Genomic DNA, 27,941 nt, shown 5'->3' with positions numbered 1-27,941 from the left:
AGACAGTGGCGCTTAGTAAGCCCATGCTCTGAGGGGTCTCATGAGGCCTGAGTGAGTTAATGCATGGAAAAGCACTCAGAACGTGCTGGGCACAGCGTGGATCCTTGGTCACCGTCCGCTGTGGTCACCAGCAGGGGCCTGGCACTGCCCTGGTCCCTGGATAAAGAAGGAGAGACAGTCAGTGTGCTGTGCTCTCGTGGTGCTTCCAGCCGGGCGGGCCCCAGCAACAGTGAGCAAATATTTGCGTGTAAGTGCCACAGGGGAAATTTAAGTGTGATGTAATAGTGCCTGAGCAGATATAAATATGTTACCATGTGGGGGATTTTCATCATGTCTCTCTTTCTCTCCTGTGTGTGTTTGTGTGTTGTGTAAATAACAACATCAGCAACAAAAAGGGGAGAGCCCAGGAAACTCCTTCACCTGCCGTTGCGTTATCACCCCCAGTGTGTGGCAGGGTAATATTCCCCCAGAGGTGTCCCCATCCCAACCCCTGGAACTTGTGAGTATGTTACTTTACACACCAAAGGGAATTAAGTGTGCAGATGTAATTAAGGTTGCTAATCAGTCAGCCTTGAGAATGGGAGATTATCCTGGATGATCCGGCTAGGATCTGTCTCATTCCATGAGTCCTTAAAAGTAGAAAGAGAATCAGAGGATCAGGCAGAAATATTTCCTGTGGACAGGACTGGACTTACTGTTGCTGGCTTTGAAGATGAAGGGCCCCTGTGCAAGGAAGGCAGGCAGTGTCCAGAAGGTGGAAAAGGCAAGGAAGTGAATTTTCGGTTAGAGCTTCTAGAAAGGAATGCAGTCCTGCCTAGCACTTGGATCTTCACTTGGTGAGATCTGCATCAGACTTTTGACCTCGGGAACACGTGTTGTTTAAAATGAATAAGCTTGTGGTTTTTTGTTATGTTGGTGAAAGGAGCCTAATACTATCGTCATTGTTGTTGTTGTTTTTTTTTTTTTTTTTGGCCGTGCCTCGTAGCTTATGGGATCTTAGTTCCCCAACCTGGTCGGAACCCATGCCCACGGCCCCTTGCCATGGAAGCACAGAGCCCTAACGCCTGGACCACCAGGGACTTCCCTCTGGTTGGTTTTTAAGCCCATGGCTTCCCCCCTGGACTGTGAGCTCCCTGAGGGCAGGAGCCGTGCCTTATTCACTCTGGATCCCAGTGCTGGGCACTGCCTTCAGGCTGAACAAACTTTTGCTAACCTCTGCACCGGATCAAGAGCTGCACCTCGGAATTAGGGATGGAATGGCCTCCTTGATTCTCTTCCCTAAATCCAAACTCTAGTCTTGATGCTACCCACTTGGAAAGGCCTCCAAGGCTTAGGGACTGGCTGCCAGGCAAGGCCACTCTCAGCCACGAACAGGTGACACTGATGGAGAGAGAGCATGGCCTGCCTGCTCAGCTCCTAGCTAACGGGGCCTCCTTCCGAAGGGACGTCCTTATAAAGGAGAAGAATTCACGGGCAGAACTCAAAACATGCACATGTTCTTTTTTTTGATGCTGGATACTGTGGCTTCCTTGTAACATTTTTTAAAGGACAATTATTGATTCATTCAGCAAGGAAATAAGTGAGGTAAAGACAAATCGAAGCGAAAAGCCAAACAAAAGAGTAAAGGACTAAGACAGCTGAAAGAATGAAGAGACTTGGCCGTTGACCTTCCGAGCCGCCTCCTGCCTGCCTGTCTTTGTACAGAGGCCCCAGAGCAGGGGTGTCCCACCCTGGATGCCCAGAGAGTCTGATTTAATTGGTCTGGGGCAGGGCAAGGGCAGTGGGACTTTCAGAAGTTCCCGGAGTGAGTGTCGTGTGCAGCAGGGGTTGAGAATCAGTGCCCCTGGGCATTCCTGCTTTGCTTTGTTCTCCTGTTAGAAGCCTCCAAACCCTAAGAGTCATTCAGTGGTATTACTTGGTATTACAGTCAAGCATTTTACAAAAGGAGAAACCAAGGTCATAAGACCAGGGTCTCCATCTGAGGACTGTTCATGCCCTCCACAGATCCAGCTGGTGCTGTCGATGGCCTCAAACCAGAATGATCCCACCAGCTTCCATCTGTGAGTGACTTTCAGTTTTTCACACTTTTTCTTACTTCTTCCCAAATGCTCCGTATTTTTTGATTAGTTGATTTATAGCTATGCTGTAAAACTAAACCGTGTTAGTTTCTGCTGTACAGCATAGTGAATCAGCAACACATATCATATATCCACTTTTTGTTTCAGATTTCTTTCGCATATAGGCCATTACAGAGTATTGAGTAGAGTTCCCTGTGCTATACAGTGAGTCCTTATTAGTTACCTGTTTTATATATAGCCGTGTGTATGTCCCAATTTTCCCTCCCTCTGTTCCCCTCTGGTAACCATAAGTTTGTTTTCTACATCTGTGCCAAATGCTCCTTTAAAAGGTCAGCTGACAGAAGATATGCAGATGGCTAATAAACACATGAAGATATGCTCAACATCACTCATTATCAGAGAAATGAAAATCAAAACTACAATGAGACATTATCTGACACCGATCAGAATGGCCATCATCAAAACGTCTACAAACAATAAATGCTGGGAAAGGTGTGGAGAAGAGGGAACCCTCTTGCACTGTTGGTGGGAATGTGAATTGATACAGCCACTATGGAGAACAGTGTGGAGATTCCGTAAAAAACTAGGAATAAAACTACCATATGACTACTGGGCGTATACCTTGAGGAAACCATAATTGAAAGAGACATATGCACCCCCATGTTCATTGCAGCTCTATTTGCGATAGCTAAGACATGGAAGCAACCTTGATGTCCATCAGTTCTAATGAGGTGGATGGACCTAGAACCTATTATACAGAGTGAAGTAAGTCAGAGAAAATAAACACCATATATTAACGCATATATATGGAATCCAGAAAGATGGTTCTGATGAACCTATTTACAGGGCGGCAATAGAGAACAGATTTGTGGACACAGTAGGGGAAAGAAAGGGTAGGATGAATTGAAAGAGTAGGTTGGAAACATATACGTTACTCTATGTAGACTAGATAAGCCAGTGGGAATTTGATGTATGACTCAGGGAGCTCAAACTGGTACTCTGTGACAACCTAGAGGGGTGGGATGGGGTGGGAGATAGGAAGGAGGTTCAAGAGGGAGGGGACATATGTTTACCTATGGCTGATTTGTGTTGATGTGTGGCAGAAACCAACACAACATTGTAAAGCAGTTACCCTACAATTAAAAATAATAAATTAAAAAAAAAAAGCTAGTCATTTTTTTTTAAAGATCAGCTGATGCTTTGATGCAAACATGGCCCATCTGTCTCCACACTTCCCTTGATGATGCAGGACCACTTGGTGAGCATGAGCACAGGCTCTGAGATCTGGCAGCACTAAGACTGTATGGCCTCTGAGAGCCTCAGTTTGACCATCTGTAAAATGGGGATAGTAGTAATAATACTCCACAGGGGTTGTGAAGTTTGAAAGAAGACATATAGTGCATTCAAAGTGCCCAGAAGAGTGTGTGGTTTGTGAATGCCAGATGTTATAAATATTATTATATGAAATTACTATTAATAGAGGGACGAGAATGGGAGTTCAAGCATCAGAGCCAGTAACAAGTGTTGATGGATGCATCATCTTTCACTGGTGCTTTTCAGCGTGTTTTGGACAGTGCCCAGTGGGTCACTCCTTGACTGGACGAGAGAGAGTCTTCTCTTGGAGGAGGTAATTGTGAGTTTCCAAGCAAGTGTAAGTGAGGGCTCATTGGGCATTTACTCCTATTATTCCTCCCTATCTTGAGGTCTGCCTTCTCAGGACCATCTCCTGTACGGGCCCGGGCTCTTTGGCCAGAGCTCAGCCCCTCACTTACTCTACTATTCAGAAGGGACTTGCTGCCTTCTCCTGTGTGTTCTCCAGTACATAAAAATTTTCTGTGCAAGTAATTGCAGTATGGGGTAACAAGGAGGGTAATAGGGGGAGATAATTGTGGATAAATCAGCTTGATTACACACTTTCCCAAACTTGATTATCCGAATTTGCAAGGCTGTGCAAAATCTCGAAAGCCAATTAAGACCTTCCAGTAATGACTACAGATTCTGGGGAAGTTGCTCTTGTAAGTCTAGCCAGTTGGCCAACAGGTTGAGGATGGTGAGGACAATTCTTCTGCTTTGGATGTTTTTATACTTCACTGATAGCTGGGGAGTTGTATTGTCATGTAACATGTGGAGGTGGGAAGGTACCCACTCTTCTGCTGATTGGGCGTATAGTGATGCAGACTCGCTGTTGGCGTTCTGCAAGGTTGTCATGCTGGTTAGTAATATTGCCAGTTGCACTGGATGCTGATTCATTTGAAGACACGTGATACCGCTGATAAAATAAAAAGTTAAAGAAACTCTGGGAAGTCATTTTAGGGGAGAAGCATCAGTTGGTTTATTTAGTTACATACTTATAGCTTCCTTTCCCCAATACTACTTGACCTTTAAACTCAGGTTGTAGCCTGTTTTGGGCTTACTGAGATGTGATAGTTGCTCAGTTGTGTTTGACTCTGTGACTCCATGGACTGTAACTCACCAGGCTGTTCCGTCCTTGGGATCCTCCAGGCAAGAATACTGGAATGGGTAGCCATTCCCTTCTCCAGGGGATCTTCCGACCCAGCAGTCAAACCCAGGTCTTCTGCATTGCAGGCGTCTGAGCCACCAGGCAATTGACTCAGACAATTGACGTGTAACATTGTATACAATGTGTTGATTTGATACACTTATATATTGGGGAGTGATTAGCAGTAGTTAATACCTGCATTACATCCCGTAATTAATATTTCTTTATTTGTGGTGAAAACATTTCAGACTACTCTCTTAGCAAATTTCAAGTATATCAGTTCAGTTCAGTTCAGTCGCTCAGTCGTGTTCGACTCTTTGCGACCCCATGAATCACAGCACGCCAGGCCTCCCTGTCCATCACCAACTCCCAGGGCTTACTCAAACTCATGTCCATTAAGTCGGTGATGACATCCAGCCATCTCATCCTCTGTCGTCCCCTTCTCCTCCTGCCCCCAACCCTCCCAGCATCAGAGTCTTTTCCGATGAGTCAACTCTTCACATGAGGTGGCCAAAGTACTGGAGTTTCAGCTTTAGCATCAGTCCTTCCAAAGAACACCCAGGACTGATCTCCTTTAGGATGGACTGGTTGGATCTCCTTGCAGTCCAAGGGACTCTCAAGAGTCTTCTCCAACACCACAGTTCAAAAGCATCAGTTCTTCGGCACTCAGCTTTCTTCACAGTCCAACTCTCACATCCATACATGACCATAGGAAAAACCATAGCCTTGACTAGACAGACCTTTGTTGGCAAAGTAATGTCTCTGCTTTTTAATATGCTGTCTAGGTTGGTCATAACTTTCCTTCCAAGGAGTAAGCGTCTTTTAATTTCATGGCTGCAATCACCATCTGCAGTGATTTTGGAGCCCAGAAAAATAAAGTCTGACACTGTTTCCACAGTTTCCCCTTCTATTTCCCATGAAGTGATGGGACCGGATGCCATGATCTTAGTTTTCTGAATGTTGAGCTTTAAGCCAACTTTTTCACTCTCCTCTTTTACTTTCATCCAGAGGCTTTTTAGTTCCTCTTCACTTTCTGCGATAAGGGTGGTGTCATCTGCATATCTGAGGTTATGGATATTTCTCCCAACAATCTTGATTCCAGCTTGTGCTTCTTCCAGCCCAGTGTTTCTCATGATGTACTCTGCATATAAGTTAAATAAGCAGGGTGACAATATACAGCCTTGACGTACTCCTTTTCCTATTTGGAACCAGTCTGTTGTTCCATGTCCAGTTGTAACTATTGCTTCCTGACCTGCATATAGATTTCTCAAGAGGTAGGTCAGGAGGTCTGGTATTCCCATCTCTTTCATAATTTTCCACAGTTTATTGTTAGAACTAACACCCCAAAAAATGTCCTTTTCATGATAGGGAACTGGAATGCAAAAGCAGGAAGTCAAGAAACACCTGGGGTAATAGGCAATTTAGGCCTTGGAATACGGAATGAAGCAGGGCAAAGACTAATAGAGTTTTGCCAAGAGAACGCACTGATCATAGCAAACACCCTCTTCCAACAACACAAGAGAAGACTCTACACATGGACATCACCAGATGGTCAACACTGAAATCAGATTGATTATATTCTTTGCAGCCAAAGATGGAGAAGCTCTATACAGTCAGCAAGAACAAGACTGGGAGCTGACTGTGGCTCAGATCATGAACTCCTTATTGCCAAATTCAGACTTAAGTTGAAGAAAGTAGGGAAAACCACTAGGCCATTCAGGTATGACCTAAATCAAATCCTTTTTGATTATACAGTGGAAGTGAGGAATAGATTTAAGGGATTGGATCTGATAGACAAAGTGCCTGATGAACTATGGACGGAGGTTCGTGACATTGCACAGGAAACAGGGACCAAGACCATCCATATAGTACAGTATTATTAGCTGTCATCGCTCTGCTGTAAGCTAGATCCCCAGCACTTACTCATCTTCGTAGCTGGAAGTTTGTGCCCTTTGACCAGGTTTCCCTGGTGGCTTGTGCTCACTCAGTCATGTCTGACTCTTTACAACCCCATGGACTGTAGCCCTCTAGGCTCCTCTGTCCATGGGATTCTTCAGGCAAAAGTACTCGAGTGGGTTGCTATTTCCACCTCCAGGGGATCTTCCTGACCCCGGGATCAAACCTGCGTCTCCAGCTTGGCAAGCAGATTATTTACCACCTAGCCACCTAGGAATAAAGAATCCACCTGCCCAATGCAGCAGACTCAGGAGATGCAGGTTTGATCCCTGGGTTGGGAAGATCCCCTGGAGAAGGAAATGGCTAACTACTCCAATATTCTTGCCTGAATAATTCCATGGACAGAGAAGCCTGGTGGGCTGCAAAGAGTCAGACATGACTGGGTGGTTGAACTTGCACAGATACTGAACACACCCTTCAACCAACACCACCTGCTTTCACTCACCTCCTTGGCTTCTGGTAGCCACCATTCTAGTGTTTGTTCCTGTGTTTGGCTTTTTTAGATTCTGCATGTAAGTGAGATCATACAGCCACTTGTCTTTCTCTGTTTGACTCTTCTCACTTAGCTTCATGTCCTCAGCGTCCATCATGTTGTTGCAAATGGCAGGATGTCCTTCTTATGTTTGAATAATATTCCATTGTATGTATAGACCACATCTTCTTTGTCCATTCACTGACAGATGATCATTGTTTCCATATCTTGCCTTTATCATCCTGCACTAAACATGAGAGTACAGATATCTTTTTGATATCCTGTTTTCATTTCCTTTGGATAAATATCCAGAGGTGAGACTGTAGGTTCATATCGTGGTCCTATAGTTAATTTTTTGAGGAACTTCCATACTGTTATCCATTTATGGCACCAATTTATGGTCCCATCCGCAGTTCCCAGGGATTTTCTTTTTGTTACATCCTCTCCAACGCTTGTTCTCTCTTATCTTTTTGATGACATCCATTCTGATAGGTGTAAGGTGATATTTCAGTGTGGTTTTAATTTGCATTTCCCAAACTCAGTTTCTTAATAGGCAAAAATTACCTTGTAGGGTATGGTAACATCTGAATGAAATAATATGATAGGTGCATAATTGCACAGCTGGAAGGTAGGTGTTACATAATTGTTAAAATCCCCATTGTTTGGAAGGGGGAAGGATTTGCAGCATTTTAGACAGAAAATTCTTGACAGTTCCTTCGACTGCAAGGAGATCCAACCAGTCCGTCCTAAAGGAAATCAGTCCTGAATATTCATTGGAAGGACTGATGCTGAAGCTGAAACTCCAATACTTTGGCCACCTGATGCAAAGAACTGACTCATTTGAAGAGACCCTGATGCTGGGAAAGATTGAAGGCGGGAGGAGAACGGGACAGCAGAGGATGAGATGGTTCGATGGCATCACCAACTCAATGGACATGAGTTTGAGTAAACTCCATGAGTTGGTAATGGACAGGGAGGCCTGGCGTGCTGCAGGCCATGGGGTCACAAAAAGTCAGACATGATGAGTGACTGAACTGAACTGAACTGAGACAAGAAACTCTGAAGGTACAGTTCCTTACTGAAAAAAATGAGAAAAACCTTTACTGGAGTTCATTTAAGCTAAGCCGAGATTAGGTATTCTGGTTCCCAGTGTTGGTGGCTACTGCTTGCTTAGGACTTGCTCCCAAAGCCAAAAGGAAATCCATGGCTGTCAGGTCATAAGCAACTAGAGATTCAGTCCAGGAGGGAGAGTGAGAACTCAGGGATGGAGATTTCAATTTGGGAAGGCAAGAAGTCAGGGATGAGCTTGGCTGTGGGAGCCAGTGTGGTCCGTACTGCCTGATGGCCTTGGTCTTGAAGGGCCAACATGATTCATGAAGGGCCTAGACAGAAGGAGAGGCACTTGGGAAAGAACATGTGAGCAGGGAGAGGGATGGAAGAACAGGAGGACGTGCCCCAGAAACCCAGGGTCACAATACGCACTCAATGGATGCGATATCAATGCTTGTTGGAAGAGTGGATGATGAGCATTGGACCTGCTTCAATTACTCAGTGCCAGTCATCTTATTTATAGTAGTCCTTCTGCAGACGAGGCACAGAAAAGTAAAGTGATTTGGCCAAGGTCAGACCACTTTCAAAATGTGTGCTTTTCATTTAACTGCCTTGCTGTACTGCAAGTGAATGGATGAATAAGTGAGGGTATTTCCGTCTTACCTGTTAAGAAGTAACAACAGTGGAGGCAAGTAACTTTCCTAGAATTACAGAGTCATCAGTGGTGGAGTCCGAGCTAGCAGCTCTTTGGCTTCCTAGTCCAGCGAGCTGTTCACTAGCGCCAGGCTGTGTCTATACCACCTAGTCAGGCCCTAGGCCCTCCCACCACCCTCTACTGAGCTGAGTTGTCATCTACAGCCCACCTGTGGCCCCATGTACTTGCCCATGTTTCCAAGGTGGGGGCAGTGAAAAGAGCCCAGGATTATGGTTAGAAGATCTGGGTTTGGGTTCCAGGTTGGCTGAATGACCTTGGGTAGGTCAAGAAGCCTCTCTGGCCTCAGTTTCTCTCTCTGGGAAATGGGGATAACAGGGCCTGCTTTTTCTACTTGTGAGGAGTGATTGAGAGAAGGTGTAAGATGCGCCTAGCAGGCTGCTGGCTGGTAAGAAGCACTGAGAAAGGGGTCCATGGATCCTCCCTCCCCACCTCAATTCGCTTTCTCCCTTCTCCTCTTCCTCCCTTTCTCCCTCCGGATGTCTCTGCAGACAGCATCTCATTTACCAAGGGAAGAAGGAACCATTCAGGCAGCCTGTGACATCTCACAGCCAGTTCTCAGTGGTCCTGGACTGGGGTGGTTCTATCACTTGGCACAGATGAGGAGGAGAGCCAGGTCTGTACTCTGACCTTTCAGCCCAGAATTGGTGGTGATGATGGTGCTGGTGGGAAACAGATAAATATGCAAGTTCCATGGATCGATTAGTCCTAACATACCACTCAGCAGACGACCACTCTGAAAAGCCCAGCTTCCTGAAGAGAGAGGGTCTCATCATCTACAGGGGAGCTGACTTCATAGAGTGGGTCCAAGAGGCCCTAGAGTTGCTTAAATGCCCCCCACTCTCAGACTAACCAGCAACCTGCCAGTGGTCTCCCTCCACAAGAGGGAGCACAGATGCCACACACACAGCCAGAATGGGGGGTCACAAACAAATGGGTGGACAGAACCCTGGACAGGACTCTGCTTGCCCAAAGTCAGGGCACTTCTCAGCTCCTCCAACTCCTTGTTGCCCTGCAGGGATGCAGGCCCCAGGTTGCCAGACCAAATTCTTCAGTGGAAGCCAGAAATACAGACTTTGTTGCAACACCTCCTGGCTTTAAATATTGGCTACAAATCATACATTAAAAAAAAAAAAATCAGTCTTAAGGATGACCAGCTGCCAGCCTCTGACTTAAGATTCTATGTGGTGGAGGATTGATCTGTATTGAAACAGCTGGACTTATTTGTTAAGTCAGCAAATATTTGCTTGTTTTTATTGAGGTATAGTTGATTTATAATATTATGTTAGTTTCCAGTATACAGCACAGTGATTCAATATTTTTGTAGATGGTCTTCCATTTAAAGTTATTGCAAAATAAAGGCTATACTTCCTGTGCTGTACAATATGTCCTTGTAGCTTATTTATTTTATACATAATGTCAATAGCTTGTGCCTCTTAATCCTCCACCCCATCCTGCCCCTCCCACTTCCATCTTCCCATTGGTAACCACCAATGTGTTCTCTATATCTATCAGCCTCTTTCTGTTTAGTTTTGTATATTCTTTTGTTTCCTTTTTTAGATTCCACATATAAGTGATAACGTACAATATTAGTCTTTCTCTGTTTGACTTGTTTTACTAGGCACAATACCCTCTAGGTCCAACCACATTGTCGCAAATGGCAAGATTACGTTCTTTTTGATGGCCGAGTAATATTCCATTGTATACCACATCCTCTTTATCTATTCATTTGTTGATGGACACTTAGGTTGCTTCCACATCTTGGCTATTGTAAATAAAGCTGGACATTGGGGTTCATGTATCTTTTTGAATGATTGCTTTCATTTCCTCTGGATGTTATTCAGATGTGGAACTGCTGGGTCATATAGTAGTTCTGTTTTGTTTTGTTTTGTTTTTTTGAGGATGCTCCATCCTGTTTTCCATAGTGGCCTCACCAATTTACAGTCCTACCAACAGTATACTAGGGCTCCCTTTTCTGCATATCCTTGCCAAGATTTGTTATTTGTAGGCTTTTTGATGATAGCCTTTCTGACAGTTTTGAGGTTATATCTCATTGTGTTTTGGTTCTCCTTTCTCTGATGATTTGTGATTTTGAGTATCTTTTCATATGTCTTTTGACCATATCCTGTTGATGTATCTTCTTTGCAAAAATATCTACTCAGATCTTATACCCATTTTTAGTCATTATTTTTATATTGAGTTGTATGAGCTATCTGTATATTTTGGATATTAGCCTCTCATTGTTCATCTCATTTGCAAATATTTTCTCTCATTCAGTAAGTTGTCTTTTTGTTTTGTTGATGGTTTCCTTTGCTCAGCAAATATTTTGGGGGCATCTACTATATACCAGGTGCTGTTCTAAGATGTGTGAATGCAGCTCTCATTAAATATAGACAGGAATCCTGGGTTCCTCTTGGAGCTGTCGTTCCATTGTGGCCCTTACATTCTGCCTTGTGCCTGCTGTATCTTTGAAGTTGTGATGATGACCTGGTTATCTTCATCCCCTTCTTAGGAAGATTTTGATTGAATCACATCCCAACCACAGAGCCCAGTCATACCAACTGGCAACCATGGCTTGGTTCTTGATTTGGATACTGGCCATTGTTGGGGCCACAGACACCAGCATAGGCGTGTCTCCAGTCATCCAAGGTCAAGCCCACATCCATAAGCCTGTGTCTCAATGTGACTCTGTGCTGAGGAGCTTGGGGTTTGCAGGGCACATGGCCACAAAAACACTTAGTGATGCTTACCATCAGCAACAAACTTTGGGGGCAAAAATAAGGACTGATCTGCTTAAATGCCATAGACCTGGCTATTCCTGTTCTCAATTCTGCCCTGGGCCCTACTCTCAACCTCTCACCTGATCACAGCTGTCCCCAACCCTGAGCCTTTAGATTGGTGGCTTTTCCATCTCATTCATTAGCCTCCCCTCACCTGCCAGCCCCACTGAAGATCATTTTAGGAGAACGTGACCTGATACCTCCCCTGGGGAAAATAGGTCATGGAGAGAAAGGTCAGGGGCTTAGTCCAGGTGAAAACTTGGCAGATTTCTGCAAAGGACTGGAGTAAGAAAGGCCTAGTACTGTCCTTTGCTACTGCTGACACCAGGGAAAATCAAATGAGGATCTAAGGGGGGAAAAAGATCACAAAGACATGTTGCAGTCTCCTGTTTAGGAATAAGAGCTCTCTGGTTGGTGTAGTTAATTAAAATTATAGCTCAGAAGCCTGCCTTCAAATTAAGTACTATCTTCACTGTGTTTTGCCCTGAGTGTTGAGGGGCATTTCTTCTGTCCCAGTTCTTTGCTCAGTGATGAGTCCCAGGATCTTGCTGTGACTGGGTCTGGGAATGGGTATATAGAATGTTCCAGAGTACTTTAAGCTCTGGTAAGTGCCTAAAGAGTCCTAATTAACCTAGGAATGAATGGTTCACTGGGCATTGTAGTGTCAAAGATTAATTGGAGACTGAGGTCTCTTAGCAAAGAAATGTACGCTTTTCTCCCTCTTTTCTTACTAGTTTTGTTGTTGTTGTTGTTGTTGTTGGAGTGGCTTTTGTTTGCTTCTGGTTCAGATCCAGCACAGTGTTCTCTGCACCAAACATCATTTCCCACTGGGAAGTATGTCTGGCCCAGAGAATGTTCAGTCCTACAGGGATCAGTGTTGCTGACGCTGTTGGGAGAGTAGGGCCCTGTGCTGGGGTGGGGTCTGGGCTCCAAAGTCCTGGCAGCCAGGTTTCCCCGAGTCCCAAGTTTAGTGGCCTGGCTCTGCCCCTAGTCACCGGCCACTGCTGGGCTCACTTCCACAGGCTCCTTATTACTCTACTTATCAGGCACCTACTTGCCAAGGCAGCATCTGAGCCAGGGAGAGGGCTTCTCATCACCCCAGACTCTGGAGCACCTTTAACCTGAGGGTTTCCAGGTAGGTCCAGGTGGGTGGGTTTTTGAAGGCTGTTCGTTTTGTGAATGACCAGATGACCTCTTTTCATTTCTGTCTTCTTTCTGATTTTTTCATTACCCTTCCCATTGTCACGCTTTACTGAAATCCAATCAAAGCTAATAATACTTTCCAAGGGTATCAGCTGCTTTGGCTGATAAGATACTTAATTTTGTTAAGTGTCTTTATAGCCAGTGAATGAAATCATTAGGAAAAACCAAAAATAAAACCGCTTTTGTTGTGGAATTTTACAACACTTGCCTCCAGTTATCAGCACTTTTATTTATTGTTTCCCGCCACTGTCCTCCTTGTTCAGTCTTTTTATGGAGTATTTTAGAGCAAATTTCAAATATTGCATGACATCACATCTTAATTCTTCAAAAGGTAACTTTAACCAGTGAGAATGAAAACAAAAACAAGCCTTCTAATTGCCCACTCCCCCGCAAGCCACAATACTGTTTGTAACACCCAATAAAATTAACATTAATTTCTTCATATCAGGATCCAAATACAGTCCACACATGGTTACTTGGTGTGCAGATATTTTAGGAATGACTTTTTAATTTAGAATTTTTCAGTGAGTAGTGTGTCCTTGCTGGTTGTTGAGTGCTTCCTGTGGGCCCTGATGATGATCCCAGATTCTCACTATGTCCAGCAGGGTGTTCTACCCATTTTACAGATGCGGAAGGGAGTATAGCAGTTTGCCCCAGGTCATGAAGCCCGGATTGGACCGGATGTGTTAGTTTTTGCAGCTTGAGTTTATGGAGCCCAGGGTTTTCTGTCTAGGTCAGGCCATGAAAGCATTTTCTTTCTTCTGTTGCCTCCTTCCAAAGGGAAGGCCTCCTCTGTAGAAATGTTTGAAAATAATTGCTCTGAATGTTTGGACTTCTGGGGTGATCCATATGGTTTCTGAACGTTATGCTTCTGCAAAACAAGTTTCCATTTATGCCTGTGCTCCAGCGCGGGCGTGTCCGAATGTGCTCTGCTTTTCCTCTGAAGCAGAAGTGGTTTTGAATATGCCTCTACTATTCGAAATGACTTCTGGGGGGAGATGACAACTGAGCAGAGTAGCCTGGTCTTATGCTGAGTCCATGCTAAGTCCTCACATCCATTCCTCATCACGGCCCTCCAGGCAGGTGGCATGGTTATCTCCACTCCCAGAGGAGGCAGCAAGGCTCAGAGAGGAGATGTCACTAGCCCAAGGTCATAGCTAAAAAGTGGCAAGGGTAGAAAATAGGTTTACACTCCGCAGCTCTGGATGCTTCCATTGCACTTTCATGGTCACACTACCTTCTACGCTATTTTCCCCACTCCGGGTCCTGCACTGGGACCTCGCTGTGCCAGTGTTCATCCAGAAAATTTCAAGTATTCAGAAAAATGGGAAGAGCCAAAATGATTCACCATATACTCTACCTAGATTAAGCAATTTGTGTTTTATCCTATGTGCTTTATCTCTGTATTTATGTGTTTATTTATACACTTTTCTGATCTGAAAGCAGGCTGCTGACATGTCATGATCCTAAACACCCTAAATGTTTAAGCTGCTTTCCCCCAAATATTCTACATTTCTTCTCTATTGAAGGAAATTATAATATTTCCTTACAGTCATCTCATATCCAGCTCATTGTCTAGTTCCAAAATTTCCTGCTGCCAAGTCGCTTCAGTCATGTCCGACTCTGTGCGACCCCATAGACGGCAGCCCACCAGGCTCCCCCCTCCCTGGGACTCTCCAGGCAAGAACACTGGAGTGGGTTGCCATTTCCTTCTCCAATGCATGAAAGTGAAAAGTGAAAGTGAATTCGCTCAGTTTTGTCCGACTCTGTGCAACCCCACGGACTGCAGCCTACCAGGCTCCTCCATCCATGGGATTTTCCAGGCAAGAGTACTGGAGTGGGGTGCCATTGCCTTCTCCAAAAATTTCCTGAGTCATCCTCAAAGTTTCTTTTTTATAAGTTAAAAAAAAAAAAACAAACTTTTTTTTTGACCCAAGATCCAGTCAGCACACAGTGGTTACATTTGGTTCTTATGTCTTCAGATTCTTGTAATGTGGAATATTGCAACTTTGTTTCTGGAGTTGTCTGTTCCTCTGCCCCTGTATTTTGACAAGCTGGAAGTTGAGTCCAAAATCCTCGTTAGGTTCAGAGTATACACCTTTGGAAGAATGCTTCATGGGGATGCCATACACTCCATATAACCATATGTCAGGGATCTGCATGGGACTGTGGTCCTAGCTTTGGTGACCACAGGTTGGGTGTGCAGGTTAGTGCCATTTTTCAAAAGAAAAAAAAAAAAAAGAAAGAAAAAAAGCTGAAGAAGAGTCGGTGTGAGCAGAGCATCTTTGAGCCCGTGGCTTTGCCTTTTCCGTGCAGCCTGTTCCTGGTTCTCTGTCTTCCTTCCTGGGCTCTAGATGGATGAGAACACCTCCAGACTTGACCCATATATTTCCAGTGTCCCAGCACTCACCCCTGGGCTTTCCTGGTAGCTCAGCTGGTAAAGGATCCACTTGCAATGCAGGAGACCCCAGTTCAATTCCTGGGAATCGAAGATCCCCTGGAGAAGGGGTAGGATATCCACTCCAGTATTCTTGGGCTTCCCTGGTGGCTCAGATGGTAAAGAAACCACCTACAAGGTGGGAGACCTGGGTTTGATCCCTGGGTTGGGAGGATCCCCTGGAGGAGGGCATGGCAACCCACTCCACTATTCTTGCCTGGAGAATCCCATGGACAGAGGAGCCTGGAGGGCTACAGGAGCTCTGCCAGGCTCCTCTGTCCATGGGATCACAAAGGGTCAGACATGACTGAGCAACTAAGCACAGCACCACTCACCCCATCCCATCCCATCATAATTTAGGAGAGCATAGTGGAGGAATGCATCTTTTAATCACCTCCTGTTTTCCCCCTTGGTCAGGGAGGGATTCCTGCCCTGGAGTTACAGGGATCCCAGCCGTTCATGACAGCCGACACTGGACAGATGAGACTGAAGTAGTTTATTAGTGACAGACTCACAGCCCAGGGAAGCAGGACGCTGAATGTCACATAGGCTGGCCAGGGGCATAGCAAACCATGGGCAACGGGAGGCAGGCTTTGTACTATCAAGGGGCTCTAGTGCCCCCTGGTTCCCACAGGAGGATGTGGTTGACTTGTTAGAATAAGTCCATGGGCCGGCATTTCTTGGGACTGAAACCTGCTCTTTGGGGATTGGCAGGTACTATACCTAGTCTCCTTGATAAGGGGGTTTGTTAGGTTGAAGGAGCTGAGTGGAAGGGGAACTTGTGGTTAGGACATGAGAAGCCTTTGTGGTTTCAGATGTCAAGGGAGGATGTGATATTGGACCTTAGTTTTTGGCTTTTCACTGCAGTACAGCACACACCTCCAGTACACTCTCTCCACGCACGCACTGCCCCCCATAGCAGTTCATCTTACGGTATGACCTCACCAGTAATACCAGCCCTCTGAGGTAGGTGCTGCCACCAGCACCACTTTATATATGAGGAAACTGAGGCCTGGGAGGTGAAATGCCTTGACCAAGGTCCCGCAGCTGGAGGGGGTGATTGAAACGCTCACCCAGGCTGCCCTCCGGGGTCTGTGTCCTCTTGATTGAAAAAGACATGAGATCTAGAGTGGAGAAAGGGGGACATGAATCCAGGCTCTGCCTCAGGTGGGCAGTTACACTTGCTGAAGCCCCAGGCTCTCCATTTATCGCAAGCTCAGTACGGAGCAAGGGGGACCATCGCAAGAGGGTGGTGGTGACTCCAGGAGCTGTTTCTTGCCTGGTCCATGGCTGGTCTCCTGGATGCAATTCTCCTCCATCCAGGTGAAGGGCAGGTAGCTTTGATTAAGTCAGTTGCTGCTAGGGAACCTGCTTTTCTGAAGGACGGGGAGGAGGGAAGTCGAAGCATCTTCTTGCATTTCTCTTTTTACCTCCTTCCTGGTGTGTTATTTTTTCTCTTTCACAACAAACAGCAAATTGCTCCTTACAAAGATTTGATCTCAGTTGTTCACACTGAGAGAATTGAGACTGACATCCTGCATTTCCCAAGAGTGAGGCTGTATTTCTAATTGTGGAAATGTTTATCTCTTATTAAAATAATTGCAGATGCCATTACATTGGTGAGAATTGTGTGTGCACGGGCATGTGTGTGTGCACATGTCCATGTTCCTTGATCTCTTTAGAATTCCAGAATGTGCCAAGGAGGACATGGAAGAGTGGACTTCCATCCGTGGCCTGCACAGATAGAACTGTGCAGATTTAGGCAAGACCTCCTATGTCTTACAACCTTAGTTATAAGGTTATAACTAATGGGAATCTCTAAAATGGGAATAACAGTAATTTCAACCTCCTACGATTCTTATGAAGGTTAAACAAAGTAATGTTGGAAAACACCAAATAAAGCACTTGGCAGAAGACAGCTCCGACTGTGATAACTAGTTACTATTATTATACTTGTTAGACTTGTTGTGGGGATGGCCCAGCTCCCCTATCCAGGGTAAAGCCTGTCTGGTGGCAGGTCTCTGGTTTACTGCCTCACAGAAATAATCCATCAATATGTTCTCTCAATGGGCTGTCCCCAGGACTAATGGAAAATCTGAAACACCTCCTCCCTGCCAGTGGAACTGCCTGCCTGTTCTGCTGACCATTTGTAAGTGTTTCCCCTCTTGCCTGAGTGACGCTCACTGGAGAGGAAAAGTCAATAGTCCAATTAAGAAACATGCTCTGCTTTCTGCTCTTGCCTGGAAAGTTTTATCATGTGTCTTGTTTTTTCCTCCTTCGGATCTCACAAGGTTCAAAAGTGACTTTCTGGGCCATTGTTTGCTCGAAGAATGGCTAAAGGATGTGGTTGGTAGTTGTTGGCATTCATCTGTCCTGTCTCATCTCCTTCCCACAACATGAAACCTCACTGTCCCGGGTGGGGCAGAAACGGAGAGGGGAAGACTTCTTAGACCCAGTGGTCATGTCAGCCATCAGCATCATTCTTGTCCACGTTTGCAAGAACAGCAGCCAATCAAATCAGGTTTGACTAAGCCCTTTAGTGCCCCAGGCACTGTGCCATATTCTAATATTTCTTCTTGCTAATGATAGCAGTATTATTACTGCCCTGCCCTGGCCATCCTGGGAAGCGAGGAAGGAGATCGGAAATCTCAGAGAGGTTAAGTGACTTTTTTCAAGTCACCCAGCTGGCAAATGCCAAATCAGTGATTTGAACCAAGTTTAAGGATCTAAGTTCATATTTCCATATAATCTTGTGTTATTTATATTTGGGGGAAAGGATGTCGACCTCTGAGTCTAGTATGTGGCAGAAATATTAACTTATCTTGAAAAAAAGCATATTAAGGAACATGAGTTAAATGTCATTGACAAATCTATGGAATCTCTTAGAAGATTATAGGGAGATCCTAGGGCTTTGAGAACTTAACTTTGAGTCAGAAAAGGCCCAGAGGACAGTAGCATCATAGTCCCTTGTTCAGGGACTTGTTCCTGCTACTGTGATGTCAAGATTGGCCATTTTTCTGGGTTCCCAGCTTTGGGCTGAATCTCTTGCCATATTCAGCAAGTGGACAGTAATAGAGTCACACCCTGGGGTGGTGAGATTTTGTGTGGTCAGAGTTCTAACACCTGTAACTAAAGGCCTTGACATCTCATTCCCCAGTCAGGTGGAGCTTAGCATCCCTTGACCGTAGTCTCCACAAGAGTGTGATCATATGTGTTTCATACACCAGGGTTCATAGGACAGTATCTGGTACATCACAGACACTCAGTAAATTTTTGTTGAATGAATAAACAACAGGCAAAGGCGGAAGTTGATTGTCTGGCCCCTGCTGTGCCCCTTCCTGTGTAAGCAGACTGTATCCTAGGCTGCTTAAGGGCAGGTGAGCTATGAAAACAGGACTAGCCAACAGAGAGAATGTGTCTGTGCATGTGTATGTGTGTTTGTGAGCGTGTGTGAGTGTGGTATGTATCTGTCATACTGTAAATGCTACCCTAGCTGGCCCTGGTCTGGGGATCCTCTGATGGGCAAGGTGATGTTTTTATTTGCTGCTAATATTTTTTTATTAAAACATAAAAATGTTTCCTCCACCTCATTAGAACTGATTCAAATGTATTCTTTTTAATGGCTGAGTAATACTCCATTGTATATATGTACCACAGCTTTCTTATCCATTTGTCTGCTGATGGACCACTACAATATTATAAAGTAATTAGCCTCCAATTAAAATAAATAAATTAAAAAAACATAAAAATGTTTTTATTTTCCTGGAGAGACCCTCATGATACAGTGTGAGACACTGGAATTGCATCCTTTTCTCTGGGTGAGGGTTCGGGGACCACGGAAGGCTGACAGGCCACGTGTCTGCGATTTGGCGAGGAGCAGTGACTGGTCACCTACCTGAGGGGAAAAGGGAAACATTAGGATGTTTTTGTCTGCTTGGCTTTATTTCTCCTTTAGCTTTCTGCCTGCTCTTCACTCTGTCAACATCCAATCTCCTTCTGCCTCTTTTCTATTTCAGTTAGTTTTGGTAAGGTCTTCCTGTGTCTTAGAAACTTTCTTGCTTCTGCTCACTAAAGTTCTGTTTTGGTGTGTGTGTGTGTGTGTGTGGTTGTGGTTGTGTGTGTGTGTGTATGAGATATGTAGATAAGCTCTGGTCTAAGGAGGATAAAGCATCTATGCTATGCATTGACTCGTGGTTCAGATGGTAAAGAATCTGCCTACAATGCAGGAGACCCTGGCTTGATCCCTGGGTTGGGAAGATCCCATAGAGAAGGGAATGGCTACCTGCTCCAGTATCCTTGCCTAGAGAATTCCATGGGCAGAGGAGCCTGGCAGGGCACAGTCCATGGGGTTGCAGTGAATTGGACACGACTGAGAGACTAACACTGATACTAAAAAGTTAGAAGAACATCTTTGAATTTTCTTTTTGTCTGTTTTCCAAATTCTTCTGTATCATCAGAGAACTAAGAAGAAGATGACTGCTGCTGCTGCTGCTGCTAAGTCGCATCAGTCGTGTCTGACTCTGTGCGACCCCAGAGACGGCAGCCCACCAGGCTCCCCCGTCCCTGGGATTCTCCAGGCAAGAACACCGGAGTGGGTTGCCATTTCCTTCTCTAATGCATGAAAGTGAGAAGTGAAAGTGAAGTCGCTCAGTCCTGTCAGACTCTTAGCGACCCCATGGACTGTAGCCTACCAGGCTCCTCCATCCATGGGATTTTCCAGGCAAGAGGACTGGAGTGGGGAGAAGATGAGTAGCACTGCCTAAACTTTGCAGGGAGAAATTAAGAGAAGGCTAGACTAAGATAATTGTCCAATTCGAAGGAGCTTGTCTTGGATCAAAATCCCACAGCAAGTTACCTGACTTTGGACAGTTTTCATTTTCAGGAGAGAACATTATTCATTTCATATTTCCCTAGTAGCTCAGTTGGTAAAGACCTTGCCTGCAGTGCAGGAGACCTAGGCTCAATCCCTGGGTCAGAAAGATCCCCTGGAGAAGAAAATGGCTACCCACTCCAATGTTCTTGCCTGAAAATCCTATGGACAGAGGAGCCTGGGGGACTGCAGTCCATGGGTCACAAGAGCTGGACACAACTTAGTGACTCAACCACGACCACCTATAATAGTAACTTCATGCTTTTCACATCAGAACATGTTGACCTATATAGCTTAGTCATTATATTTTAGTTTCAAATCACTGTTAAGGACAATGATGTTTTTGATAATAGTTAAGATTCAGTATTCTTAGAAAGGAATGATGCTAAAGCTGAAATTCCAGTACTTTGGCCACCTCATGTGAAGAGTTGACTCATTGGAAAATACTGATGCTGGGAGGGATTGGGGGCAGGAGGAAAAGGGGACGACAGAGGATGAGATGGCTGATTGGCATCACTGGCTCGATGGACGTGAGTCTGAGTGAACTCTGGGAGTTGGTGATGAACAGGGAGGCCTGGTGTGCTGCGATTCATGGGATCGCAAAGAGTCAGACATGACTGAGTGACTGAACTGAACTGAACTGAAGATTCAGTGACTGCATTTGATGGGGGGAGAAGTCAGTTATTTTGAGACTAGACTGGTCCTGGATGCTGAATCAGAGTTGATCAGTACCAATGCAGAAAACATTGCTTTCATACCTATGGGATCTCATTAACTCACACTTTTTCTTTGAAATGATTAATACACGGTATTTCTGACTTGTTAGATTTACATCCATCCTTGTCTCATAGCTCTTGCTCTTCCTTTCTGTTTACTTTTGGTCATTGAGTCTGATGAAGTCTTCGAAGTCCCCTCCACTTTTAAGCCTGTCTGGATTTAAAATGGATAAATGGGGCATTTAGCCACAGAATTGGGGTACCAATTGTCACACCAAGACTCTTTCTTCGTGAGTCTCTGAGGTGATGCAGAAATGCCATTCACAGAGGGGATAGTTTTGATTCTTAGCCTCAGAGTATGAGGAACTCTGCATTGGTGGGTCTGTCAGACCCTTTCTGGGCATTGAGATGTTTTTCTTTGCATTATATTTATTGGAAATAAAAGTAAGCGAAGTGGGTTTACATACCTCCCAGTGGCCAAAGAGTTGCTCCTCTTCCTTCAGTGTTTTCTTCAAAATGCAAGGACATCGGTCATTATACTGGTCTGGGGTGTGCTGGGATTATCAGCATAGTCAAGTCATTATGATGCTGATACTGGCAGGAGGTCCTAAGACCCGTGGGGCTATTTCTTCTGTAGTGAATGGCCTCCAATTGCTCTGCTTTTGAGTTATCATTTTTGCTTTTCATCTTTTTTCTGCCTCTTCTGTGGTGCAAGTGGTGCTGGAGATAATGGTAGGGGCTTCACAAAGCGAATTTCCATTATCTGTGGACATGATCCAACTGACTCTGTATTATGAAGAAGGCTCGTGCATCCCGCCTCCTCTCCTTCTATCCTCCCATATTGCAAGGAATGGTCTTGTTGACCTCACAGAGAAGGCCGGCCTCTGCCCAGAGGCTAAAGCATTAAGGTAGAATTTAATAGCTTGCTTTTAACATTTACCAACAATTTATAAAAGGAATGCCAATCCCATAACTCAGCAGTGACAACAGGTTTCTTCTAGAATAAACTCATTGCAGTTTACAAAGTCTGAAGAAAAGTCACAGTGCAAGTGGAGAGCACATCAAGCAAAACTGGCCCCCTTGGTTCTTTTTTCACCCCCCACCTTGGTTCTTAAATGGCTGAAGTTGGGAAGCATGGGCTTTCCCCAAGAACTCTGTCTGTACCACTATAGCGCTCACAGCAAGCTTGTGAAAAATGAAGATTCTGAGTCAGCAGATCTGGGCTGGGGCCCAAGTTTCTGCATTTTAAAAATATAATTTATTTCTTTTTGGCTGTGCTGGGTGTTAGTTGCTACATGGGCTTTTCTGTAGTTGAGACAAGCAGGGGCTACTCTCTAGTTGCGGTGCATGGTGAGTGGGCTTCTCATCGCAGTGGCTTCTCTTTTTGCAGAGGACGGCTCTAGGGTGTGATGCTAGGGCTTCAGTAGTTACAGTTCCCTGGCTGTCGAACACTGGCTCAGTAGTTGTAGCATACGGGCTTAGTTGCTCCGCAACATGTAGGATATTCCCGGACCAGGGATCAAACCCATGCTTCCTGCATTGGCAGGTGGACTCCTTACCACCAAGCCACCAGGGAAGTCCAGTTTCTGTATTTTTAACAGCTCCGTCCGAGGTGATGCTGACATGGTGGCCTCTTGTGACTCTAGGTTTGGTCCACAGACCAGCAGCATCAGCATCCTTAGGGAGCTTGCTGGAGATGCCAGCCCTGGACCTGCTGTATCAGCAGTCCCCAAGAGCTCTCTGGGTGCATTCTTGTTTGGGAAGCCCTGATCGTCCACGCTGCTGGGGGGCCGAGGGGAGGTCCTCAGTGCATAGTGAGCTCTGCTGAGCAGGCAGTTGGATCCCATGCCTGAATTCCTCCCCGGGAAGCAAGGTTCCATTTCCTGCTTTCCAACCCATTTTACAAAGAGTTCCTGGAAGGATGTTTCCAGGCCTGGCATGCCCTCTCTTGGGGGCACCCTTTCACATTTCTAGAACTTTCCATTCTACTGCATGCCCACCTCTGCTCCCGTCTGCATTTTGGAACTCACGTCCTCTGTGTAGCTGCCTCACTGGATTCTCGGAGGCAGACGCCAGTGGCTGGTGTGCGGGGAGAAGGGACATCTATCTTTCCTGGTGTGCTGCTCCCAGAGGATACAGTTTCCTCGACAGATGTGTTCTGGCTGCAGCCACTCAGGGTGGGGTGAGGAGTCATGTGAAAGGATGGGTGCACGAGGCTTTAAAAAATCGCCATGGGGATAGTGTCCCCTGGGCAACAGACGAGATGAGGAAGGACTGGGCTCAGTGGTGTGCCAGTTCCTTGGCTCTGTGGCCAGCTGTGTGCAGAGGAAATGGAGATCGGAGTTCTGGGGTCTCTGAGAGTAGGGGCTGCAAGACCATTATAACAATGACAGCCTACGGGTGACAGATTGTATTTGAAAGGCGGCTGCAGCCCTGTATCTCATCTTACCTGCTTTTCCATAATGGGATTCTGCTACACCACTGCCAAGAGGTGGAGTCAGTCCCCCTGTCTTGTATCGGGGCTGACCTTCTGTTACCCAGTGATGCTACAGGACTTCAGAGGCTGGGTCAGAAAAGCCATTCAGCTTCTGCCTGGACCTCCTGAGACCTGCATTCCGGAGGAAGCCAGCAACCGTGAAAAATTCTGACCGTACTGAGTCTGTCGTGCTGGAGAGACGTGTGCGGTGCTCCAGGTGGCAGCTCCTGGTTGACAGCCAGCACCCATGTAAGGGACTATCCTGAGGTCCAGCCTGGTCAAACCTTCAGACGCAGCCCCAGCTGATGTCTAACTTCTGTGACCACGTGAAGTGAGCTCTGCCTAGCTGGACCCGTCTCGATTTCCTGGTCCACAAAATCATGAGCAAAAGAAAACGAATGGTTTAAGACATTAAGTTTTGGGGTAATTTGTTATGCATCCAGAGTAATTGGAGTATTCTGGAAGCTTTAAGTTTCATAAGTATATTCTTGAAGTGTTAGTCACTCCATCATGTCTAACTCTTCTATTACCACGTGGACTATAGCCCACCAGGCTCCTCTGTCCATGAAATTTTCCAGGCAAGAACTGGAGTGGGCCACCATGCCCTCCTCCAGGGGACCTCTGCGGCCCAGGAATCGAACCCAGGTCTCCCACATTGCAGGCAGATTCTTACCATCTGAGCCACCAGGGAAGCCAACTTATTCTCTAAAATAACTTGCAAATAAAATTCTTTTTACTTAGTTATATTTAAAATGCTTTTAAAATACCCAAGTGCAGTGAGTAGGTTGTTGCAAAATGAAATCCACTCCTCACCTCCCCGCTGCTGAAAGAAAGCCTGAAAACTGTCTAGAGAACAGTTTTTTACTAGAAAACTATCTAGTAAAAATTTGCAGTTGGAGGCTAGAGTAAAATGATAGAGTGACAAAATGCTGGTTTCTGTTTGTGCTCTGTTAGGTACTTTATATTTGTTCATTTAAGTTTCATTTCCACTCTGTAAAGTGTGCCCATTTTACAGATGGGTGGACTGAGGCTCAGAGATGTTAATAAATTCACTAAGAGCCACACAGCAGGGGCTGGGATTTGAACATGGATGAGACTGACTCCAGTGCCTGTCCTTCAGCAGATGGAAGAATTGTTAATGTAGAGAGCTAAATTTCTAAGTCTCCTCTTCTTGTGGACAAGGGTTCTGGGAATCTTGAAGAATTTTCTTGTTTAGTGCCGGGCCCTTCAGAATCACCTGGGGAATATTTTAAAATTCACGTACCAGGCCCAGTCCATACCAAGGCTATAGGTCTGGGGTAGGGTGTCTCCAAAAGTTCTAACCCTTCTTCATTTGTCACCTCTGACCTAAGCCAACCTCCCATGTTGTAGGGGGCTTCCCAAGCGGCACTAATGATAAAGAACCCACCTGTCAATGCAGGAGATGTAAGAGACAGGATTCAGTCGCTGGATTGGGAAGATCCCCTGGAGAAGGGAATGGCAACCCGCTCCAATATTGTTACCTGGGAAATTCCATGGACAGAGGAGCCTGGTGGGCTGCAGTCTATGGGGTTGCAAAGAGTCGTTCATGACTGAAGCGACTTAGCATGCACGCGCTCACGCACCCAGGTTGCAGGTGAGGACATTGAGGCCCAGTGAGAAGTGGGTTGTTCTGAGGCCAGAGCAGCTTAATGGTGGAGCTCGGGAAGAAAGCAGGTTTCCCAGCACCCAGATGGCATGCACCCTTGTGTCTTGGAGGAGGCTTGGAGGGCTGTTAGCAGAAATTACTTTACACATCAATGCAGGGGTCTCAGGGCATTGCAGTAAGATCCTATAGTAGATATGTTCTGGGCTGAGTGCTGAGTGAAACAGTCAGGGGCCAGCACCACTTTCTTCTTGAAATTTCTTAAATACACGGACAGAAGGACAGAGTTTTACAATGTAAAAAACCTCAGTTGTGGGGAGAGAGAGGAGGAGAGGAACAGAGACAGACAGAGAGAGGGAGGAACATGGATATAGAGACACAAAAGACAGATTGAATTTTAGGTCTCGTTTAGATATAGACATGATGGAATTCAGTGTGAGGCTGATGAGACAGAGGGTATTTTTTTTTAACAGTAGCAGCTGTTCAAAGTCTGGAACAGACAGTAGATTCTGCAGTCACTGGAGAGTCACTGAGATTCCATCCTGCTGGACTCTGAGGACATAGCCCTGGAGAGTGACTCCAATCTCCCTACCCTCCCAATGTAGCTGGGCATACAGACTAATGATCATGCAAAGCCCCAAATCTAGGGTAGAAACCAAGACTCTCAGACTGCTGACTCTGTCCCAGGGCTGGAATGGTTTTAAGATGACCCACCATCTAGGTTTTTTCTGAGATTGGGGGTTTTCCTGGGATATAGGACTTACAGTGCTAAATCCAGGAGTGAAAGTGAAAGTCACTAAGTCATGTCCAACTCTTTGCGACCCCATGGACTATACAGTCCATGGAATTCTCCAGGCCAGAATACTGGAGTGGGTAGTCTTTCTCTTCTCCAGGGGATCTTCCCAGCCAACCCAGGGATCGAACCCAGGTCTCACTCATTGCAGGTGGATTCTTTACCAGCTGAGCCACCAGGGAAGCCCAAGAATACTGGAGTGGGTAGCCTATCTCTTCTCCAGGGGATCTTCCCGACCAAGGAATCGAACTGGGGTCTCCTGCATTGCAGGCGGATTCTTTACCAACTGAGCTATGAGGGAATTCTGCCCATGAGAGTCCTGGGCAAACCGGGACTGTTGGTCACCTGGCTGGTCTCCTAGATGAGACGACTGCTGACCTCCAACTCCCATCCCCCAACTCCCCTCCTCCTCATCTTGGCAATGGTACCCCATTTCCTGAAAGCCCAAGCCGGAGCCCTTGGAATCAGCTCTGCCAGTCACCCCTGCCCCTGCCTGTGTGTGTTCTTCCATTTTCTGCCCTGCCTTTTGCTTCTCTCTGCCGGCATCTCTTGTTGGGACAGCTGTCCTCACCTCCTCACTGTCTCTGCCTCCCTCCTCTGTTCTGCTCCAATGCCCGTCTTCACCACTGTTCATTTCATTCCATGCTTTTCTGCCAAATTCCTCCTTGGTTCAAAAGCCAGATTCCTCAGTCTGGCACACAAGCCCTGACTCACCCAGACACATCTGAAGCCACTCTGAACTGGATTCACCAGTTGGAGAACTGGGCTGGAGAGCTGGGAGGGGGCTCAAGGGCTGAAAGCTGGCTAAACTGTTGTTCTTCCCCACAGGTTTTCTCTTGGTGGTGATTCTTTTCATCCACCTGGGTGTTGCGGGTTCCCAGGGTGAGAGAGGGGTCGGGAGGCGGAGGCTTAGAGCTTTCTGGTTCTTTGACAGCAGTCCCCCATCCCCCTCCCGCTTCCTTCATTCTTTCCTCTCCTCTGCTGTCTCTCGTGTCCCAGCCTTCTCCTTTCTGGAAGCTTCTTTCTCTCGCTCTGCCCCCTGGTGGTGGTGATGGTGGAGGGGCGCTATCTGGAGTAACGTAGAGGAGGAACTCCGTGGGTTCTTTTCTCTGGTCCTGCCCGCTGCTCCATCACCTTTCCTCCAACTCAAGTCCATTTTGTCCCCAGAGATGGCTGCTGGCCTGGCCTTGCCCCAGTCTGAGCCACCATTCTGGACTTCAACTCCCAGTTCCCTTTGGATCCCCGAGTTCTTAGGGTCTTTGTGTGTCCGCCTCTCAGCTCTTCTCTTATGCCCGCCGTTGGTCCTTGCAGGCTGGAGGTGAAAAAAGACCCTACAGTCCTGGTGATTCTTCCATCTTCCCCCCATTGGAGCTGCCTGAGACCCATCAGCTGGGCAGCCTGTCCTTCCCTCCCCAGGGACCAGTTCGTCCACTCTGAGCTCTTGCGTAAGCCGCCTCCTCCCTGGTGCTCAGCCCTCATGCCTCTTTCTTTGTTTTGTTTCAGTTTTACAGAGTTTTTGGATCCCTTCCAGAGAGTCATCCAGCCAGAAGAGATCTGGCTCTATAAGAATCCTCTGGTGCAGTCAGACAACATCCCCACCCGCCTCATGTTTGTAAGTACCGGTGATTTCATGGTTGATGGGACCACTCCCCCGAGTGTGAGCCACATGGGTTTTCACTTCTGTTTTTCCACCCCATGCTGATGACGGCAAGCAGCCTGAAGAACAGAGGCAAGTGGCCCGACAAATTAAAATTCAATTCCAGATCAGGAGGGTTCGCTGCTTGGTCATGTGAGAAGCAATTGCCTGAGGCTTTGGAAAAGAAGGGCCATGCTTACTTGAGCTAAACCTGAACTCTTTGCAAATACTTAGAGTAGAATAAGATGAGCAACTAGTGAACAGAGTTGTCTGTTCCATCTTCTTTTAAAGCAGACCTTGATTTAGCCATCCTCAGACACCATTAAGCTGCTCTGTTAACCGCTTTTCTGGGTTTGGCTGGTCAGTTAACCGGTGATGAGACCACTGTGTATGACTCAACTCTGGATAGTGTCTCTGATCCTAGGATAAATGGGCTAACACCCAAATAATTGGTGGGTATATTGGGACTATTTTTACCTCTTCATTCTGCTCCATGTTGATTACAACCTTTTACACTTTCCCTACTATGGGTTTTCCTGGTGGCTCGGGTGGTAAAGAATCCACCTGCAAAGCACAAGCCCCGGGTTTGATCCCTGGGTCGAGAAGATCCCCTGAAGAAGGGAATGGCAACTCCAGTA

The 27,941-nt window shown here is 46.1% G+C and overlaps 1 protein-coding gene across 1 annotated transcript in view; it reads left to right on the top strand.

The window, feature by feature from the left end:
- PLPP4 (phospholipid phosphatase 4) overlaps positions 1 to 27,941 on the top strand; it is a 146,630-nt gene that overhangs the window by 35,084 nt on the left and 83,605 nt on the right. Inside the window, exon 2 of the mRNA XM_005890174.2 lies at positions 27,171 to 27,279. Coding sequence (XP_005890236.1) covers positions 27,171 to 27,279 — 109 coding nt within the window. The remainder of the gene's footprint in view (positions 1 to 27,170; positions 27,280 to 27,941) is intronic.

The sequence above is a fragment of the Bos mutus genome, chromosome 26 (genome assembly GCF_027580195.1).
Source record: "Bos mutus isolate GX-2022 chromosome 26, NWIPB_WYAK_1.1, whole genome shotgun sequence".
Lineage (NCBI taxonomy): Eukaryota > Metazoa > Chordata > Mammalia > Artiodactyla > Bovidae > Bos > Bos mutus.
The sequence above is the reverse complement of the archived record's forward strand: the minus strand, read 5'-3'. Positions and strand labels throughout refer to the sequence as shown.